Genomic DNA, 22188 nt, shown 5'->3' on the forward strand with positions numbered 1-22188 from the left:
AGGGGCAATTTTTTCCACACAGAGGGTGGTGAGTGTCTGGAACAATCTGCCAGAGGTAGTGGTTGAGGCTGGTACAATTTTGTATTTTATAAAGCATTTAGCCAGTTACATGGGCAAGATGGATATACAGAGGGACATGGGTCAAACGCAGGCAATTGAGACTAGCTTAGTGGATTAACCAAAAAAAAAAGTGACATGGATAAGTTGAGCCAAAGGGTCTGTTTCCATGCTGCAAACCTCTATGATCCTATGACTCTATATTGGAGCATTATCAGATACAATTGACACTGAGCTGCACAGGATAGGAAGAACAAAAGCCTTTAAAAGAAGCAACATAAAAGCAAGCAGAGGGAACTGCAGAACTGAAGGCATGATCTTCGATGCTGAAGTGATGAAAATGGGTGATATGCAAAACTGGAGGAACAAGAGTTACAGAAAGAGGGAAGAAATAAGGTCATGGAGGGATTCAAACACATTGAATGAAAATATTGAAATTTGTATTATCAATAGAGCTGAAATTATTGTAGGCATGATGATACCGTGCCTTTAAGAAAAGTATTTCAGTTACATTTCTGCACAGAATGTGTTTGGTCCCTTCCACTTTATTGGAACTGTTCTGTCTGCATGCAGCAGCACGGTATTGTTGCTGCAGCAGCATAATTGATCTCAATTGCTACAATTTTTGGTTTGATCTGAAATTATGCAGGGTTCTGCTGTTTTGTGTTTTCCTCTGGGATATTGCAGAGTAGGGTTTGGTTAGGTTAGGTTGATTGACAGATAAGGTCTTATGACTGGGTGAGATTAGGCTTTCCCAAAGAATACAAAGCAGTCTGCCTTTTAGGATATTTAGAGTTTGCTTCCTCTTTTTGAAGGGGAGACTGGAATCTGTCAGGAAATAAGTCTCTTTCTCTGAGATTCTGCTGTCTGGAGCTGGGGCTTTCTTTGGAAGTTGCTGCATGAGAATTAGAAGACAAATACCTGTCTGGATCACTCTCCAGAAGTGTTAAAAAGGCCAGAAATCGAGTGGCTACGTAAGTATATTTGGTTTGCTGTGCTAATTGGTTCTAAAGAAGGGAGTTATGTCAATGTTTGGATACTACTAAAAATTGGAACAGAGATGGCTAACTGTTAAGAATTGTATTTTTCATGTTTAAGTCTTTCAATTGGTCTTTCTGATATATTCTGTGTTCTTAAATAAAGTTGGTTAGATAAAAGTTCTCTGGTTGGTCACTTGAATCAAACCTGGAGTGAAACACCTTATGCTCACCCTAATGCCAAAATCAAAAAAGTTAGGGTCTAGGCTAACTTCATAAAATGCCCTGGAGTTTCTGATCTGGTCCTTAGCATAGATCAGTGAGCACTTGAATAATGGGTGATCAAGTTAAAATACAAGTAACAGAGTTCTTCTTGAGCTCAAGTTCAGAGGATGAGAAGGTTGGAGGATGGCCAGGTGGGCATTGTAATACTCAAGCCTGGAAGTAACCACGGTAGAGATGTGGGTTTCAACTGAGGCATGGACGGACAGCCAACGTTAAAACAAAAAGTGTCTTTAAAGCTTGAACTTGGCCTCAGCATACACTGAAAGTAGCAATGCTGAATGGAAATATGCAGGCTGCAGTTCAGTGATTATATCCCAATATTCCAGCACAACAACAACAGGCCAGCATAGACCTGTGTGGAGCAGCCACCATTCCTGACCTTGCACTCGCTTGTACTTCTCAGTAACAGGCTAGAGGGGGATGCACTCAGGAAGTCTCCTTGTTGCCTTGTCACTGCAGGTAGTATGTGTAGAAAATATAAATATCTCAAGATGAGAAAAAAAATGTGTAGAGTCAACGCATGAAACAAAGTGCCTATTAGCAGTCCACATGACTATATGGTAATACACTGGGGAAAAGAGTTTCGGGAAAGGTTGCTCCAATGCAGAAACCAATTTCAGTAGTCCAAGTGGCACGTACAAACATTTCAAATCACAAATAATTTGAACAAGAATCCATTTCTCAAAGCTTACCCTGTAATGTGGAAATGATGTTATCCAGGAAAGTACATATTGTCTCTTATGTAAGCCACGCCATCACCATCACAGTTGTGGTTTAATACAAGTGTAATACACAAAATTACAGACTGCTTTTGGAAGCAAAACATCCACTGAAATTTCCAAATCAGGGCCCATATCCCATATTAAAATTTAAAGTGACATTTATATCACGCCAACTCTAAATAGGGGCTCCTTACACGATCTGTATTACCATTTTCAGGGCACATTAATGCCATACAATGTATATTAAAAACAAGGATAATTAGTATAATGCATGCTAATTCCATACAATGTAGTTGAAAAACCATCTGTTTCACTAATCTCCGTTAGGGAAGGAAATCTGCTGTCCTTCGTTGGTCTGGCCTACATGTGACTCCAGAGCCACAGCAATGTCACAGGTAGGTTTACATTCACGCTGCAATGAAGTTACTGTGAAAAATCTCCACATTCCAGCACCTGTTCAGGTACACCGAGGGAGAATTTAGCATGGCCAATGCACTTAACCAGCATGTCTTTCGGGCTATGGAAGGAAACTGGAGCACTTGCAAGAAACCCACACAGATACAGGGAGAATGTGCAAACTCCACACAGACAGTGACCCAAGCCAGGAATCGGACCCAGGTCCCTGGCACTGTGAGGCAGCAGTGTCACCTATGTGGTTGACTCTCAACTAGCCTCAGGCAACTAGGAATGGACAATAGATGCTGGTCAGCCAGCAATACCCATGTCTCAATGAATAAAAAAAACAAGGTTAACTTTGATGATTCACTAATCTTGTGACTAAAGAATGTAATTTACGACAAATAGAGTAATTTGCATCATAGGAGGCCATTCAGCCTATCGAGTCCATGCCAACTCCCCAGAGAGCAATACACAGTCAGTCCCACTCCCTCAAACCCTGTCTCTTGCAAGTGGCCATTCAATTTCCTTTGAACATAATTGACTGCTTTCTCCCCCAGCACCCTCGTGGGTAGCAAGTTCCAGTTGGTTTCACCAATCGCTGCGTGAAAAAAAAAAATCTCAATGATACTTTGAGTGAAAAATGCTGCTTGGGACAGAATGGACATTCAATGGGCTATTGCACATCAAAATCTGTCAAAAACAGTCAACAGCGGATGGTACTGATATTTAAAAAATAAAAGTTGTTTCACAACTGCAGACAATGTACCACAATGTAGGCGACCAGTGTTAATCCATCACGAGGGACAAGCATTATACACAAAGAGAAAAAAAAAGCTTGTTATGCTTTGTCCCAGATTATCTACACAGTTGCCGACTAATTCACCTAATGTTGGACCCACGGGGTACCTGCAGACACTCAGCATTATTTAATCAAGCTTAATTGTGTAGCCCCAGTATGAACGTTTCAGAAAATTCAAACTTAAAAGCAACATCAAATTCATATCAAGTGTGAAGAGGGAACGCCGGAGGAAGAGAGACTTTAGGAACAGACTTATTGTGATATGAATGCATTGGAACAAAGAGCCAAGATTCCACTGCCGATGCATCATGCAAGCCTGTCCCTTGGAGGGTGCAGCAACTGCTATTTCCACAGCTGACTTTCCTGGCTACATTATGCAACAGCTGAGATGGAGATCTAATTTTATTCATTTACAATTTAATCCTGTTTAATGGATTAAAATAGTGAACGTGTCCATAACAGACAATGCCAATACACTGTGTGATGCTGCCAGATTCTGACAAACCACTACAACTTCCAGTTGTATGGCACCTTGTACGTGGTAAAGCATCCCAAGGCACTTCTCAGGAATGTCATCCAATAGAAATTGGCACTGATCTACACAAGTGAGTATTTGGTCTGGTGATCTTAAACGTGGTCAAGGCATGAAAGGAATATCCACAATGCATCCCAAATACATCCGTGATGTTTAACTTTATTTAATAAACACACTGTCTCAACTTGAAGAAAACTGACCACTCCCTAGTTTCCTACATGGACATTTTACTTTACATGTTGAGCCTTCTGAGGAGTGTTAAGATAAAGGGGCAGCAGAGTGGTTAGCACTACTGCCTCACAGCGCCAGGGACCTGGGTACAATTCCCTGCTTGGATCACTTTCTACGTGGAGTTCTCCCCATGCCTGCATGGGTTTCCTCTGGATTCCTCCCACACTCCAAAGATGTGCGAGTCAGGTTAATTGGCCATGCTAAATTGCCACTTAGTGTCAGGGGGACTAGCAAGGTAAATATATGGGGCTACGGGGATAGGAGCTAGGATGGATGGTGCAGATTCAATGAGCCGAATGGCCTCCTTCCACACTGTCAGGATACTATGACGTCAAGAGGGAAATAAATCTCAACCAGGGTGGGATGAGCGAACACGGCCTCGGATAGGATTTGGAAGTCAACTTGAGTTCTAATCCCTGAACAGTGACTCTGGCGCTGTAGGATGCGATCGAGGCAGCCGTAATGCTTCACAGTCAAGGCTATAATTATAGAGAACGAGCACTTAGTTATGGTACCAGATGCTTGGCGGTTTGGGTAGGACTGGACCCTGTGCCACCAGCAGCTGAAGGTGGCACAGTGTGGGTAGTAGCAAGAGGGAAAGAAAGAAAGAAAAAAAACACCCCCTGTTCCACAGCACTCCATGGAGCGTATTACAAAAAAAAAAGATAGGCTGTTCCTAAAGTAAACAGTACTTCTCTGTCAAGTAAAGCCAACAGTTCAAATGTTACTTGTCAACAGAGGTTCTATTGCTCGTGAACATGCTGCAGCCATTCTGATACTCACCCAGAAATAAACAGGCAGTGCACAAAACTGTTATTTGTTAACTTGCGGGGAGCAAAAAATAAATCAAGAACCAAAGGCAATTGTCAGACTTGTTTTTGGAAATAAATGCAGCGATTGTTGTGGTCAATAACATACCATCTGAACAGGGCAGTGGGAACAGATTCAACAGCAACTTTCAAATGGGAAACTGGTGGAAGGGAGAACATTTATGGTGGTGTAGGTTAGGAATGTGGCTCATTGGATAATTCTATCCAAGAGTCAGTACAGACTGGATGGGCCGAAGGGCACTGTCAGCTTCTGTTCTGTTTTGCTGTCATCAATCTGCCAACGCAGTGACAACACAGCCTCAAAATGTTCCCTGCTCTGCATAGGGTAGCACTTCCACTGCACTGAGCGACACAAAGGTGTCCTCATTTCTTCATAAAACCGACTGACAGATTTAATTCCCAGTTGGTGGTGACGGGGGGGGCGGAAAGCGGTGAATCAAAAGTCACGTCATTTCGCCCCCAAGTTGATCCAATGACTAAGCAGAATTATCATCATCTCACAGAACAATTCCAGTCTCTCTCTCTCTGGGAGATGGGACACTCACAAAAACGCAGCAACAGCTCCTGGCTACTGGGGTACAAAATTGCCACAGCATGTGTGTCACACTGAGACAGGAGGCGTAAAGGGTCATTTGACTGCTATCAGTAAGAGGCTCAAGTGTGACACATCACAGGCCAAGTAATGGGGACATTTCTCAAACGAATCTGATTTGGGAGGGGAAAATAGGTCTGACCAAACTGGGACACAGATGATGGTGTTTTGTTATTATTTATAGGAGAGTTAGACACTAATGGGGGGGGGCATAAAATAAATATTCCAGGCTGGCATCGTAAGGCAGGAGGATTGAGAAAAGCAAAGCAATCTCAGCCTTTGGAATTATATTTCTGTACACACACCGCAAGCACATCCTCTCTCTCTCTGATACACAATATTTGCATCTGGAGCAGCCACGGATACAGAAATCGACCGCAATGCTGACAAACATTTCACTTAGTCGTTATTAAGGACGGACCGTAAAAGAGGGGAAAAAAAAAGGTAGACACACACACAGGGAGAGGGAGGGGAAGAAACCGTTAGCTTAAATAGACCCTTGGCAAAGCGGATTTACCTTTGTAGCGTTCCAGCACGTCTTCGTAAGCCTGCAGATATTCCAGTTCGTCGGCGTAACGGTAAGCAGCGGGAGAGAGAGCCGGGCTGTAGCCGGCCATGGGTGCTGGAGGGAGCGGCCGGCTCGCCGATTCTCCTTTCAACTTGGAGAGGAAGGTCTGACACTCTCAGAGACACACACAGTGAGGGCTGGGAACTTGGCAGAGCCAGGCGCCGGGGGTAGGGGGTGGAGGCCGAGTTGTGTGGATAAGGACCGCCCCAGAATGGGCAGCTCCTGTAAGCCCAGCCCTTATCCTTTCGCATGAATCCCCTCCCTCCCAGGACTTGTGTATATATATAGGGGGGAGAGAGAGAGAGGCGAGAGACAAGCTATGGACTCCGGTCGCTGCTTTCCCCCTTGCTCCCTCTCCCATTATTAATAATAATTTTAAAAATCACCTACAGCATATCATTGTCTCAACACTATCTCTTTCCCCCCCCTCTCAAAAAAACACCCACCCCCAGTTCTGACCCACAGATATTCCCCAATCTTAACTCTAATCCAAAATGAGACCCCCACTCATCCACACACACACATACAGATGCACCCCCTATAAGACGGGGGGGGGGGGGGGGGTCTCCATCATAGATCAGCAACATTTGAATGGCATTCCTTTCCACGTTACTGTTTAAAACAGCCCGCAGAAGATGGCGTGGAGGGGTCTCTCCTGTTGTCTAAAAAAGGCGATTGTCTGAGACTGAGGGGAGACGAATGGAATTATCCCACCACAGTGATCACTGCACATTCATAGATTGCCTTCCCCACCCCACCACAGACCTCGAAGTGGAAATACCTTAAAATGGAGCAAAATTACTGACAAAAAAAAACAGGTTTTCAAACCATTTATAAATTCAACCCAATGCTAGCATGTCTGGGTGCAGAACAGACCGTTAGTTCAGCACTGACTAGATTGGGTGAGGATTGACACCTGGTTAATTGGGGAAAGAAAGGTAAGAGAACAATTAACCCTTCACACACACACACACACACACACACACACAATGTGTGGGGGAATTGTCCACATTGCATTGAACCCAAGCGGTTCTGTATTTCCAGCAGTGTGCTATATTACAGTACATTCGCGTATTATATTCCTGGTCTGTTCTGTTAGTGCATTAGATGAGAGCATCGGTAATAGATGCGACGTGCGTATCAGAGGAGCCAAGGAGTATTCATTAGACCAAATCGGTACATAATTGTAAATCAGACAGCTCAGTGTGATTCTAAATGGGGAATAAAATGAAAGTACAAATGTAGGTGTCGACTTCACACACACCTCAATTAAATCATTGTTCCAATTCAGTAGAGAAAAAAAATGATTGAGCCATAAGGCTAGAGAATCCTACGGTTTTTAATGCATATTAAGATTCCCCATTGCACACGGCGCTCCAGATTTTTTTTTCAAAGAAATGACAGATCATTAAAAGAAAAAGCCTCCTCACCGGCTATCCTGAGAACAGCTCTCTCCGCCGGGTCCAGCACCGAGCCCCCGTGGATTTTCCTCTTGGACCTCTCGTGCTTGGGCAGGTTCCAGGGCAGCGTGTCCCCGGGAGCCGGCGACACCGTCCCGGATCTCTGGCCGGAGTCGTCCTCATCGTCGGAATAGTCGGCTGAAGACATGGAGCAGGGGCGAGAGCTGCTCCCGACACTCTGCACCGAGACACACACAGAGAGACAGACAAAAGATCAAAATGAAACACACACACACACACACACAGACAGCCAGACATCCACTGGTGCGCAAGTGATGAGCAGGGCACCTGATCTAAACCCCCCCTTTTTTTTTGAAAAAAAGGATACCAATTTGCAATCAACCACCCACCTATATAATCTGTATCCTTTCTCTCTAACTGATAAAGGATGTGTTTCCTTTCCAAAACACACGACTGATTTTACGTTAACGATTAACACACACATATGAACATATAAGGCTGGTGGATATTTTCTACTGACAAATAAATTGTATTTGTCTCCCCCATCAGGGCAAACTTACCATGGCTTGCAGGAAGCGACTGTTTCACCAATATTCCTTTTGTTGGTGTAGATTCCTGATTGTGTGTGTGTGTGTGTTTTTTTAACTAGTTATTATTTCCATTGTACGCCCAGGAAAAGAATGAGCAATGCTCTCTTTCCTTCTCTCTCTCCTTGCTGAGCACCAGCTGCTGGAGGCAAGCCCTCCCTAGAGTACGCAAGCTGCCGAGATAAGTGCTTTTGAAGCCATCCGTAGAATCATCCACACTGGGCAAACCCGCAGTTCCGGCCAAGAGGGGACGTTGGCTTCAGTGCATCACTCGGTGACTCACCACTTTGCTTGCTAACTTCTGTCCTCCCCTCTCTAAGACCGCACAATAATGCCTTTTGTCCACCCCGACGTTGAGAGACACAGCATCATTTATGAGCGACAAGGGATGCACTGGTCTGCTGGTACGTTGCAAAACAAACAAACAAACAAAAAAAATCCCCTACGCTCCTCACCTTCAATGGGCGAATTAACCAACTCTTGTTTCTCCCACAGGCCAGTCCATCCATCCACCCACCCACCCAATGGGTCCCAACTCTAGCAGCGATTGGCTGCACCTTGCTGTCAATCCTTCGGAAGGGAGGACTCTGCTTTGGTACACACAGTGAGAAGTCTCACCGCACACTGACAGTCACTGGCCGTGTCCCAGACACTTTCCCTGCATCACAAAAGGGCAATCAAGGCACAAAAGGGAGGCCGTAAATACCCGGAAATGATCACGGATTCAGAAGTGGAACCGCGTCTGTTACTGCCGCGCCTCCTCCTGTCACCAGGGGGAAAATAAAACTGGCTGTGTTTCACGCTCACACTTCGGAGGGAGGCTGATTCTTCTTGTAGATGATCCCGGGGCAATAGGACTAATTGGGCGGCTCTTTTAAAAGAGATGTCATTGGCATGGTGGGCCGAATAGCCTCCTTTCTGCTGTGCTGTATCATTTTAGAGTGAATCTACCACCGCCCCCACTTGGCCCATTGACAATAGAACGTCCCAGGGTGAAAGTTGAATTCTATCAAATATAAACTAACATCGAGTCAACATAGTAGAAACAAGCCATCTGCAAGGACTGGCCCGCACTCAGAATCCCTACAGTGCAGAAGGAGGCCATTTGGCCCATCGAGTCTGCACCAACAACCATCCCACCAGGCCTAATCCTTGTAACCCCACCTGAGCTAGTACCTCTGACACTAAGGGTCAATTTAGCATGGCCAATCAACCTAACCCACGCGTCTTTGGACTGTGGAGGAAACCCACGCAGACACGGGGAGAATATGCAACCTCCATACAAAGAGTGACCCAAGGCTGTAATTGAATCAGGGTTCCTGGTGCCGTGAGGCAGCTGTGCCAACCACTGCGCCAACCACTGCGCCACTCTTGATAATGTTTCACTGAAACCTCTTCCCACCTCTCTTCATCTGACGGAGATGGGCAATGGAAGTGGAGTCAAGAGACAAGATCAGGTGGAGGATGGCTTTGAGGGGATGTATGGCCCCCCTCCTGACTTATGCTTTTATGCTTCTTTTTCCCAAGGCTGAGCCAAGGAGATTCTTGACTGACAAGGGAATGGAAGGGTATCGGGGGCAGACGGGTGGAGTTGAGGCCACACTCCGATCAGCCATGGTCTTATTGAATGGCAGAGCAGAACCAAGGGTCAGATGTATGTTCTTTGTGCCATCCAGGACAAAGCACTCAGCTTGAACAACACTCCTGCCACAAAGAGATCTTTCTCTACACCCTAGCTATGACTGTAACATGATAGTAGTCATGATGTGGAGATGCCAGCGTTGGACTGAGGTAAGCACAGTAAGAAGTCCCACAACACCAGGTTAAAGTCCAACAGGTTTATTTGGTAGCAAAAGCCACTAGCTTTCGGAGTGCTGCCCCTTCATCAGGTAAGTGGGAGCTCTGTTCACAAACCAGGCATATAAAGACACAAACTCAATTTACAAAATAATGGTTAGAATGAGAATCTTTATAGGCTTTTGCTACCACTTCCTACTGTATAACATAATAGTCAGCACAGTGGCCCAGTGGTTAGCACAGCTGCCTCACAGCACCAGGGACCTGGGTTCGATCCCAGGCTTGGGTCACTGTCTATGTGGAGTTTGCACATTCTCCCCATGTCTGCATGGTCCCCTCTGGGTGCTCTGGTTTCCTCCCACGGTGCGAAAGATATGCAGGTTAAATGGATTGGCCATGCTAAATTGCCCTGTAGTGTCAGGGGGACTAGCTAGGGTAAGTGGATGGGGTTATGGGGATAAGGCTTGAGTGGGATTGTGGTCAGTACAGACTCAATGGGCTGAATGGCCTCCTTCTACACTCTATGATTCTATACTCTTCACCCTCTTCCTTCCCTATCTACTCTATGAATAGTATGCTTTGTGTGTATAGTGTGCAAGAACAAATTTTTTCACTATATACCAATATATGTGACAACAGCAAATCAAATCAAATCAAAAACATTCACTCCCTCTCTCATTGATGCATAGTAGCAGCAGTGCGTACCATCTACAAAGATGCACTGCACCAACTCACCAAGGTGCCTTTGGTAGCGCCTTCCAACCCCATGACAGTTACCCATCTAGAAGGGCAAGGGCAGCAGATGAATGGGAACACCATCAACTGGAAGTTGCCCTCCAAGGAGTCACCATCCTGACCTGGGAATATATCACCGTTCCTTCACAGTCACGGGGGTCAAAATCTTGGAACTCCCTCTTTAACTGCACTGTAGGTTTACCTACACCACATGTACTGCAGCAGTTTAAGAAGGCTGCTCACCATTTTCTCATGGGCAATTGGAGATGAACAATAAAAGGTACCTATCCTGTGATACCTACATCCCGTAAATAAACTTTAAGAATCTGAGCCAGCATAATTTTTTTGTCCTATCTCCCCCGTGTTTATTTCCTTTCACTATGAACTCTTCAATAATGTTTTCTTGAATATCAAGTCAGTCCAACTATATATAATTTGAACAGAAGGAATGAAATCAAATCCTCCCTTTCAAACATGTATTACCAAATTGCAACATATCAAAATTATCGAAGGAAATAACTTGAAGGGGAAGTATAGTTGTGGGAAAAATATCACTGCTGGGATTTTTTTTGTCAAACAGCAGTGGGTCACACAAGCTTTTTACAGTTTTTATGAACGCAAACTGTTTTGTGATTCAAAGCATTTACAAAGGTAAAGTCAAAATCAGTTGATCCTCAACATTACCCAGATGGTCTAAAACATCTATTTTAAAAATCAGAACATGTTCCACTGTCTAATTCAGGGCAATACCACAAAGTGTGCTGAGCCAGGTACCTTCACAAGGCATTACATTTGAGACTCTGTCGGTTGCAGCCATAGAAGGAGGCCATTCGGCCCATTCATGTGCCAGTTCTTTGAAACAGCTATCGAATCAATCCCACTCCCTGCCCTCTCCCAAGAGTCTTATATATTCCACCCTCTCACTATCTTCTAATCCAATTGCATTCAAAATCTGCTTTAACATCATGTACAGACTAAGTATTTTGTTACATAATTCAAATATATCAAGTAAAACATTGATTGTCATAGAATCCATACAGAAGGTGGCCATTTGGCCCATCGAGTATGTACCGACCACAATCTTACCCAGGCCTTATCCCCGTAACCCCATATGTTTACTCTGCTAATCCCCCTGACACTAGGGTCAATTTTAGCATGTCCAATCAACCTAAGCTGCACATCTTTGGATTTATTGTTGGACTTGGACTTACGATTATGTGTTATGTTATTACTGTTTAAAATTTTGATTTCCAAACAAGGAATACCAACCAATTTTTCCTCTACAGTGGATCTGTGGAAGGGCGGGGTGGAGGCAGTGCTATTATCACTGGAGTAATATTCTAGATACCCAGGATAATGCTCCAGGTTCAAACCCCACTACAACAGATAGGGAAATCTGAATTGGATACAATCTGTAATTAAAAGTCAAATGATGACCATGAAACCATTGTCAATTATCATAAAGAAAATCCCATCTGGTTCACTAATGTCTTTTAGGGGAGGAAATCTGACATCCTTACTTGGTCTGGCCTACATGTGACTCCAGATGCACAGCAATGTGGTTGTATCTTAAATGTCCCCTCAAGGGCAAATAGGGATGGACAATAAATGCTGACCCAGCCAGCGATGCCCGCATTCAATAAAAAAAAGATTGTTTGGTTGTATAAGAGAGTATAACAGCAAGTGGCCCATAAAGATGTTAACTGTGCTACAAAAAAGCTACAAAGGAATGCCACAAGTTGACCCAACATCTTCATATCTGAAGATCGTGTCCTATAAATGCCATCAATAAATTAATCAACAATCCTGTATCCTGAGAGATGGGCAGGTGAAGGTCAGAAGTTTAATTTGCCAATTGCCACTCTCCCACCCTGCATCGATACACACGGTATCTGGCAGCGACACTTACTCCCCTTGGTCTGCTTGTGGGCACACTCACCGCTCTGCGAGTTGGAGTTCCTTGCACAGAGTGGTAAAATTCTGCCTGCACTCGGCTGCTCCGTTTGAGTTTCCTCCGCCTCACCAGATGTTCCTGGTCACTCTCGGGTATCTCCACCAGAGGCTTGGACTCATCCGATACTCGTAACCTGCTGCTTCTCCTGCCATGCCGTGGGCTGTGTCGAAAACCCTGCCAAGAAACCACAAGGATGACACAAAGTGTGTGCATTAAAATTAGAGTTTTGTCTGGCATCACTACAATAACCACAATTACTAAAGTGCAGGGGGTGGGGGAATCTGAGTTCCACATTGTTCCTAAGCAACATCTTTGTGAGATATTACACACAACAGAATAAAACTTGGAATGAGGATAAGGATGTTGGCTCATCCAAACATGACACCTACACATTCAGGTTTTTTTTGTCTTCAAATTCAATGATCGGCTCTCTCAATGTTCATTGAGTGACATGGCAAGTTGAGGAGCAGAACATTGCTTGATGGATATGAGATGGCACGGTGCCACAATGGTTAGCACCGCTGCCTCACAGCTCCGGGGATCCGGATTCGATTCCCAGTTTGGGTCACTGTCTGTGCAGAATCTGCACCTTCTCCCCGTGTCTGTGTGGGTTTCTTCTGGGTGCTCCGGTTTCCTCCCACAGTCCGAAAGACATGCTGGTTGGGTGCATTGACATTGCTAAATTCTCCCTCGGTGTACCCAAACAGGCGCCGAGGTGTGGCAACTAAGGGATTTTCACAGTGACTTCATTGCGGTAAGCCTACTTGTGACACTCATAAATAAACTTAATAACTTAAGTGGGTGGGCAAACTGGTAAATCGTGTTAGGGAAATGTGGTCTCATCTATTTTGGACTCCACCGACCCCCCAATAAAAAGGCAAATCAGAGTATTTTCCAAATGACCAGAAGGTTGGGACTGCAGAGGAGCAAGGAGAGTTACAGATTCACCTACAGAAATCGTTAAGTACTACTGAACAGCACCACAATCAATGGAGTGTTGGCCCTTTCATCCCAAGAGTGTGATAGAGTGCTCCAGCAATATAAAGCTCTGGTTAAACTACATCTGGAGTGCTGTGTAAAGCTCAGAAAGCATACATGCCTGGAAGAGAGTGCCGCATAGATTCACCAGTATAATTGGAGAGCTAAGATGGTTAAACTATGAGGACACCATCACTCTCCACAATTGGGCAATGTTTTTAAGTTTAAGTTTATTTATTAATAAAACAATGGTGGCACAGTGGTCAGCATTTCTACCTCACAGCGTCAGGGACCTGGGTTCAATTCTGACCTCAGGTGGCTGTGTGGAGTCTGCACATTCTCCCTGCGCCTGTGTGGGTTTCCTCCAGGTGCTTTGGTTTTTTTTCCACAGTCCAAAGATGTGTGGGTTAGGTTGATTTGCCATGATAAATTGCCCCTTTAGGGCAGCGGGGTTAGGAGGGTAAATATGTTGTGTTACAGGGATGGGACCTGGGTGGGACAGTTGTTGGTGCAAGTTCGATGGGCCAAATGATCTCCTTCTGCACTGTAGATCCTATGATATTAGTGTCACAAGGCTCACATTAACACTGCAATGAAGTTACTGTGAAAATCCCCTCGTCACCACACTCCAGTGCCTGTTTGGGTACACTGAGGGAGAATTTAGCATGGCCAATGCACCTAACCAACATGTCATTGGACTGTGGAAGGAAACTGAAGCACCCAGAGGAAACCCACACAGACACAGGGAGAACATGCAGAAGAAGAAGAAGGAGGCAGCTGGGGTCAACTGAATCTTTGTGGGTGTAGGAGGAGAGTTAAGAGAGAAATCAGGAGGGCAAAAAGGGGACACGAGATTGTTTTGACAGATAAGGCAAAGGAGAATATGAAGAACTTCTACAAAAACAGAAAGGGCAGAAGAGTTACAAGGGACAGAGTAGGGTCTCTTAAAGATTAACAAGGTCAGCTATGCGCGGATCCACAACAGATGGGTGAGATCCTAAATGAATATTTCTCATCAGTGTTTACTGTTAAGGGTGGCAAATGTTATGCCTTTGTTTAAAAAGGGCTGCAGAGAAAAGCCTAAGAGCTACAGGCCAATGAACCTCACATCTATGGTAGGTGAGTTGTTGGAAGGTATTTTGAGAGACAGGATCTACAGACATTTCGAGATGCAAGGACTGATTAGGGACAGTCAGCATGGCTTTATGAGTGGGAAATCATGTGTCACAAATTTGATTTGAGTGTTTTGAAGGGGTAACCAAGAAGGTAGATGAGGGCAATGCAGTTGATGTTGTCTACTTGGACTTTAGTAAGGCCTTTGACAAGATACCGCATGGTATGTTGTTGCATAAGGTTAAATTTCATGGGATCCAGGGGGAGGTATCTAAATGAATACAAAATTAGAGGGTGATTATAGAGGGTTGTTTTTCAAATTGGAGGCCTGTGACCAGTGGTATGCTTCAGGGATCAGTGCTGTGTCCACTGTTATTTGTCATTTATATTAATGCTTTGGATGAGACTATAGGAGGCATGGTTAGTAAGTTTGCAGATGACACCAAAATTAGTGGCATAGTGGACAGTGAAGAAAGTTATCTCTGATTACAACAGGATCTTGATCAATTGGGCCAGTGGGCTGACGAATGGCAGATGGAATTTAATTTATATTAATGTGCATTTTGGTAGATTGAACCAGGGCAGGACTTACTCAGTTAATGGTAGGGCATTGGGGAGAGTTACAGAACAAAGAGATCTAGAGGTACATGTTTATAGCTACTTGAAAGTGTAGTCAGAGTGGTGAAGAAGGCATTCGGCATGCTTGGTTTCATTGGTCAGAACATTAAATACAGGAATTGGGATGTCCTGTTGAAGTTGTACAAGACATTGGTAAGGCCATACTTGGAATACTTTGTACAGTTCTGGTCACTCTATGAGAGAAAGGATATATTAAACTAGAAAGAGTGCAGGAAAGATTTACTAGGATGCTACCGGGACTTGATGGTTTGAGGTATATGGAGAGGTTGGATAGACTGGGATTTTTTTCTCTGGAGCGTAGGAGGCTGAGGGGTGATCTTATCAAGGGCTATAAAATAGTGAGGGGCACAGATCAGCTAGATAGTCAATATCTTTTCCCAAAGGTAGGGGAGTCTAAAACTGGAGGGCATACTTTTAAGGTGAGAGGGGAGAGATACAAAAGGGTCCAGAGGGGCGATCTTTTCACACAGAGGGTGGTGAGTGTCTGGAACAAGCTGCCAGAGGTAGTAGAAGAGGCGGATACAATTTTGTCTTTTAAAAAGCATTTAGACAGTTACATGGTTAAGATGGGTATAGAGGGAAATGGGACAAATGTGAGCAATTGAGATTAGCTTAGGGGTTTACACAAAAAGGGTAGCATGGACAAGCTGGGCCAAAGGGACCGTTTCCACGCTGTAAACCTTTATGGCAGTGGACCAAGCCGGCAATTGAACCCAGGTCCCTGGCGCAATGAGGCAAAAGTGCTAACCACTGTGCTGTCCCTGAGTCTGAGAGTAAGTTGGTTGTGCTTCAAATGCTTCGCACAAATATGGTTAGAATGCTCTCCACCAAATCCTGCATGTTGCCGTTACGGCACACCACAGGCCCTGCTTGTCTGTTTAATCATTTTTACTAATTTATTTCGTTAATTTGTTCCTCGTGTGGTAAATCAATTGCATACAGCAGTTTCTTAGCTCAGTGACAAACCAGTGGGCGGAGATCAAACATGAAGAATGAGGGGGTGTGTCCCCTTTCCCCTCTGCATTGAATGCCTGACTTCAGCACTCCGGTCACAAAGCAGTCATTTCCCCATCACAATGTACTCCACACTCCCTGCAATAACACTGCAGGAGGCCAAGAGACGAAAGGTCAGAGTGAAGTATGATGGAAAATTAAAATGACAAGCAATTAGATGTCCCCTCCCCGATCTCTTTCCGTTGCAAAGCACAACATCTGCCCTTTTCATGGGATCCCTGCAGTGCAGAAGGAGGTCTTTCGGCCCATCGATTCTACACCAACAGCAATCCCAGCCAGGCCCTATCCCTGTAATCACAGGTATTTAGCTGCTAATCCCCCTGACACTCATTGGCAATTTAGCACGGCCAAACAACTTAACTCGCACATCTCTGGAGTGTGGGAGGAACCCACACAGACACAGGGAGAACGTGCAAACTCCACACGTACAGCGACCTGAGGCTGGAATTGAACCTGGATCCCTGGTACTGTGAGATAGCAGTGCTGACCACTGCTAACCACTGTGCCACCATGCCTTTTGTCTACTCTCTTCTCACCATCCAGACGAAACAGTGATTTATAGTCAAATTTAGCGTACTGTGTTTGCTGCTCATGATGCCGTCTCCTCCACACTGGGGAAACCAGACACGGACCCTAACCTTCCAGTCGCTAGTCATTATAATTCTCTATCTTTGCCCCCGCTCTGAGCTATTCTTAAACTCCTGCACCATTCCAATGAAGCTCAAAATAAGCTTGAGCAAAAGCATCTCATCCTTCCACTGGACACTTTGCTGCCTTCCAAACTCAGCACTGAATCATAAAATCATAGAATCCTACAGGGCAGATGGAGGCCATTCGGCCCATCGATTCTGAACTGACCACAATCCACCCCTATCCCCATGTATTTACCCAGATAGTCCCCCGACACCAAAGGGCAATTTAGCATGGCCAATCCACCTAACCTGCACATAAATCAAATCAAATCAAATCTATTGGAGTGCAAAGGCTGAGGCAAACTGATCCTTGCAACTTACAACTGCATATAAATGCTGTGAACCATTTTACAATATCCACATACCCTGGGGCTCAGCTTAATATTTCTCAATTTACATTTTTCACATAAAATTGGTTTAAATGGTCGTGTACAGATCAAAATCAAATTTAAGGTTTATTTTATTTGTGTCACAAGTAGGTTTACATTAACACTGCAATGAAGTTAGTGTGAAAGTCATCCGGTCGCCACACTCCGGTGCCTGTTCGGGTACACTGAGGGAGAATTTAGCACGGCCAATGCACCTAACCAGCATATCTTTCAGATTGTAGGAGGAAACTGGAGCACCCGGAGGAAACCCAGGCAGACACGGGGAGAACATGCTGACTCCACACAGACAGTGACCTTAGGTAGCATTTGCCATGCTGAATTCTCCCTCAGTGTACTCGAACAGGCGCCGGAGTGTGGCTGTACTGTGGATTTTCACAGTAACTTCATTGCAGTGTTAATGTAAGCCTACTTGTGACTAATAAATAAATAAATAAACTTTGACCTAAACGGGAATCAAACCCAGGTCCCTGACACAGTGAGACAGCAGTGCTAACCGCTGTGCCACTCTGATGAAATTTGCATATGTTTTCACCTTCAAATAATGAGATAGGAATTGTATTTACCAAATATTAGAAATGCATGTTGCCTAGTTGTATCATAAAACTTGGTAACAAATCAAGTCCTGTTCACCCAGGACTCTGGGGCTTATTGACCTACACTGGTGCTGGTCTGCCCACACTTCAATCTTAAAGTTCTCATTCCTCCAACCTTCTCCAGTCCCTCACCCTCAGATGTCTCTGTAAATTCTAGCCTCTTGGACACCCCCGATATTTAGGGATCCGCCACTGGCAATTATGCCTTCAGATGCCAAATTCCTTATCTCTGGAATTCTGTCCATGCACCACATGGACTGCAGCGATCCTTGAAGTCAGCTCACCACCCCCTTCTCAAAAGCAATTGGGGATGGGTAATGAACGCTGGATTAGACAGCGATGTCCCCATCCTATGACCAAATAAACACAAAATTCCCAAGCCTCCTCATCCTAAACTTTCCTGTCTCTTTTTCTACACAACTCTTAAGTTAAATGTACCTTACTGACCAAACATTTGTTGACCTGTCCTAGTATCCATTTATGTGGCATGAGGCAGCGGTGTTCAATGAATCTTTGAGCCACTTCACAGATACCTCGACCCTTAGTAACTTCTGTGACTTGGGTGAGTCCAACAGTGTTGTTTGTGGCACTCCGGTGAGAACTGTTACCTCTGACTCAGAAGGTATTGAGTCCGAGCCCCACTTCAGACACTCAACACAAATATTTGGATGCATTCCTGTTCAAAGTGTTGCAAAGTTGGATAGAGTAATTGTAGACTGGTGTTTATAAAATTGTAAAATCCTAGAGAAAGGACTGCATGGTCCATTTAAAATGTGGTGCTTTTTCCGTGCTTAGAAAGTTAAAAAAGTGCAAGTACATATAGAGTGCCCAAAATGAAACATTTGTATCAGAAGGCCAAGCAGCAGTGTTACCAAGACAACAGGCTTTCAGGCTTTTAAATTTTTTGAATGCAGCCAATCTGTTTGAATGAGGCATTCAGATACCAAAAACCTATTAAATTTAAATGTGATGGTTTTGACAACCTAGGACCAATCCCATTGTGGGAAACACTGGTATATCGTCACACATATAAAAGAAAGGGAGCAGTGTCACAAAAGGAGAGAGCAATTGCCACTTGCCACAGCTCTGAGCTCAAAGCCCCATCTAGATAGCAAAGAAGAAGAAGAAAGAAGGAAGTTCCAGGCAGAAGAATCAACAGAGAAGGAGCAGAATACTCCAGAAAACACAACATCTGATCGTAATTTAGAGAGTGACTAAATTCATTTTTTGTGGGAATTGCGTTTATTTAAACAGCATACCATTAGATTCTTGTTTAATTCAGGAATAGTTAACAGTTAGAAGGGATTTATTCGGTTTGTGAAGAGTTTAGTTAATTTGTTCACTGTTGTGAGATAAATATAGATTTTAGAGAGAGTGTCGGGGATTTATTTTTATTTAACCACTAGAAGTTGCTGAACAGCAGGTCACACTTCACATACCTTTTACAGATTATAAGGCGAGGTACTCCTCTTTGCGGGTTTGGTGTTAGTTCTCAGAAGGAGGATCAACCTCCGCTTTATAACAAAAGGAATTCTGCACTATTGAAGGTGCTTTTTTTCAGAGGATATGTAAAACCAAGACCCTGTCTGCTGACCAACGAGGAAGCCTCCAGCTTCATCCATCATCCGCAGAAGATGGCTCAGCTGACTTGAACACATCACCCATCGTCTGTCGTCATGATCAACCCATCAAATCATGCAGTGGGCTCCTACTGGATGTAGAGGAAGAGGGCAACTCAAGGTGAACTGGCTTCAGACTGTCAGTAGAGATCTCCAGCCAGTCAACAAACGCTGGAGTGTTCTAAGTACACTGGCTGTGGATAGGAGAGAGTGGAAAACTTTGTCTGCCTATAGACATGAGAGCCACCAGCTCGAAGTTGAAATCACCATCGCTGAAATCAAATTAACCGGTCATTACCATGTTGTTATTTGTGGGGCCTACTCTGCCAAACTGGCTGCTGTATTTCCTACATTTTCACAGTGACTGTCAGCCGGATTTCCCAAAAAAAATAGGTTTTTGGCTACCCACTGCATCCCCAACAGAAGGTCCCTCTACAAAGTGGCTGAAATCTCAGCCTATCTTTCTAAAGTACTTGATTGGTGTAAAGTGTTCAGGGTCGACCTGAGCACACAGAATCCCTACAGTGCAGAAGGAGGCCATTTGGCCCATCAAGCCTGCACCAACAACAATCCCACCCAGGCCCTATCTCCATTACCCCATGCATTTACCCTACTCGTCGCACGGACACCAAGGGTCAATTTAGCTTGACCAATCAACCTAACCCACACATCTATTGACTGTGGGAGGAAACCAGCGCACCCAGAGGAAACCCACGCAGACACAGGGAGAATGTGCAGACTCTGCACAGTGATCCAAGCTGGGAATCGAACCTGGGTTCCTGGCACTGTGAGGCAGCCGTGTTAACCACTGTGCCACCGCGCCTCTCTTAATGAAAGACACCTTATAAATTAAAGACTTCAACCTTTTTGTGGAGTGTTGCAGCCCACGATATATGATTTGAGAGGCTGCTCCCGAATTCAGGGTTGAAGTGCAGGCCTACACACCCGGACTCTAGTCACAGGGGGAAGGAGCATGGTGGTTGGGGTGGGGTTTGCAAGCACGTCAGAGGACCTTCACGTGGGTCTGCTCTTGCACCGAGCAAAGATCCACAGGTCCAGCACTGATGAAACCCGTGGGACAGTCACTCTGGTTTCCAAACTCATTTTCATGGCCTTGTCTGTGTTTGGCTGGTCTTGAGGGGAGAAGGTGTCCACGGATGTGCTGAAGACCATCCATGACCAGTGTACACCACAGGTATGGATTGGCAGATAGACACAGATATTAACATCACAATTTAGATTAGAAGTTTACTTTGGCTTTGTTCAAATCAGCTTTTATGTATAAATTGTTCCCTGAGCTGTGTCTGCTGACAACAAGTCTCTTGCTTATTTTGTCTCCAATAGTGACTCACACAGGTATAACGGACTGAATAGACTTGTTTTGAGCAGGAACATTCTATGATTCAATGTCAATCCAGAGTCACCCTTGTAGAGCAACCAAGAAAAGCATTCCCCACAAACCTTATACTGTTTTAAAAGGGAGCTTGAGAAACATATACTTTCCACACCTACCTATCTGCAGATAGCAAATACAATAATGCATTTTTCCAATTTCCCTGCTCATCTATGGGCACGGTAGCATAATGGTTAACACTGCTGCCAACAAGCAGCCAATTTGTTTCTTTTTCCATTCATGTGTGGGACATGGGCATCGCTGGGCAATAAATGGGCATTTATTGCCCATCCCTATTTGCCCTTGGAGGGGCAGCTGAGAATCAACCACATTGCTGTGGCTCTGGAGTCACGTGCAGGCCAGACCAGGTAAGGATGACAGATTTCCTTCCCCAAAGGACATCAGCGAACCAGATGGGTTTTTCTGACAATCGACAATGGTTTTATGGTCATCAGTAGATTCTTAATTCCAGATATTTTTCAATTGTCTTGGGCCGAAGGGCCTGTTTCCCGTGCTGGGTTGTTCTTTGTTCTTTGTCTTAAATTCCACCATCTGCCGTGGCAGGATTCAAACCTGGGTCCCGGGAACATTAGCTGAGTTTCTGGATTAATAGTCTAATGATATTAGCACTAGGCCATCGCTTCCTCAAACTGTACTCCGCAAGCTCCCGTAAATTGAAAGGACATCATTTTGTTTTTAGGTGTTTGTCAGTGAGTATCAGACAGTGGGATATTACATTTGAATATCCATTTGAAAGGCCAGACAGTTTCTCAGTTTGATCTATTACCCAATAAATGACACCGCTAACAGTGCAGCATTGACTCAGAACTGCGCTGGAGTGTCTGCCTGGATTTGCTGCTCAAGTCTCAGGAGTGGAGCTTGAACTAACTGCCTCATGATTCAGCAAGAGGGCTGCCCACTGAGACATCACTGACAATTGTGGAATGGTTTCAACAGGCTGAATTTTCCAGCCCTTCCCGCCAGCGGGATCTTGCATTCCTGCTGATGCCTCCTCCCCACCGCCCTCCAATTGCCCTGCTGCAGTGCAGCTGGCTAACAACGCACAAGGTCGTAGTAATCCAATCGTAAGCCAACAGCAAATCGTCTCTCCTCAACCACCGGAAAATACCGGGGGGGTGGGGTGTTGGTGGGGGGGGTGGGACAGCAACTCCTTTTCACCTTTCTGCACTTTATTTGTAAATCGTGCATCTCACATGCTCAAGTTTAAAGTTTATTTATTTATGAGGGTCACAAGTAGGCTTACATTAA

At 44.7% G+C, this 22188-nt stretch overlaps 1 protein-coding gene across 2 annotated transcripts in view; it reads right to left on the minus strand.

Annotated features, from left to right (window-relative positions):
- Positions 1-8487, minus strand: part of dst (dystonin) — a 614201-nt gene extending 605714 nt beyond the window's left edge. Inside the window, exons 1-2 of one of the 2 annotated variants that reach the window (XM_080191940.1) lie at positions 8459-8487; positions 7426-7633 (exon numbers count right to left, since the gene is read on the minus strand). In XM_080191940.1, the coding sequence (XP_080048066.1) occupies positions 7426-7603 (178 nt within the window). In that variant the 5' untranslated portion in view covers positions 7604-7633; positions 8459-8487. Of the gene's footprint in view, positions 1-7425; positions 7634-7976; positions 8048-8458 lie in introns of those variants that run through there. The other variant, XM_080191941.1, reaches the window with a different exon arrangement.
- Positions 8488-22188: the final 13701 nt, after the last annotated feature.

The sequence above is a fragment of the Carcharhinus amblyrhynchos genome, chromosome 7 (assembly GCF_965287045.1).
Source record: "Carcharhinus amblyrhynchos chromosome 7, sCarAmb.v2.hapA, whole genome shotgun sequence".
Taxonomy (NCBI): Eukaryota; Metazoa; Chordata; class Chondrichthyes; order Carcharhiniformes; family Carcharhinidae; genus Carcharhinus; species Carcharhinus amblyrhynchos.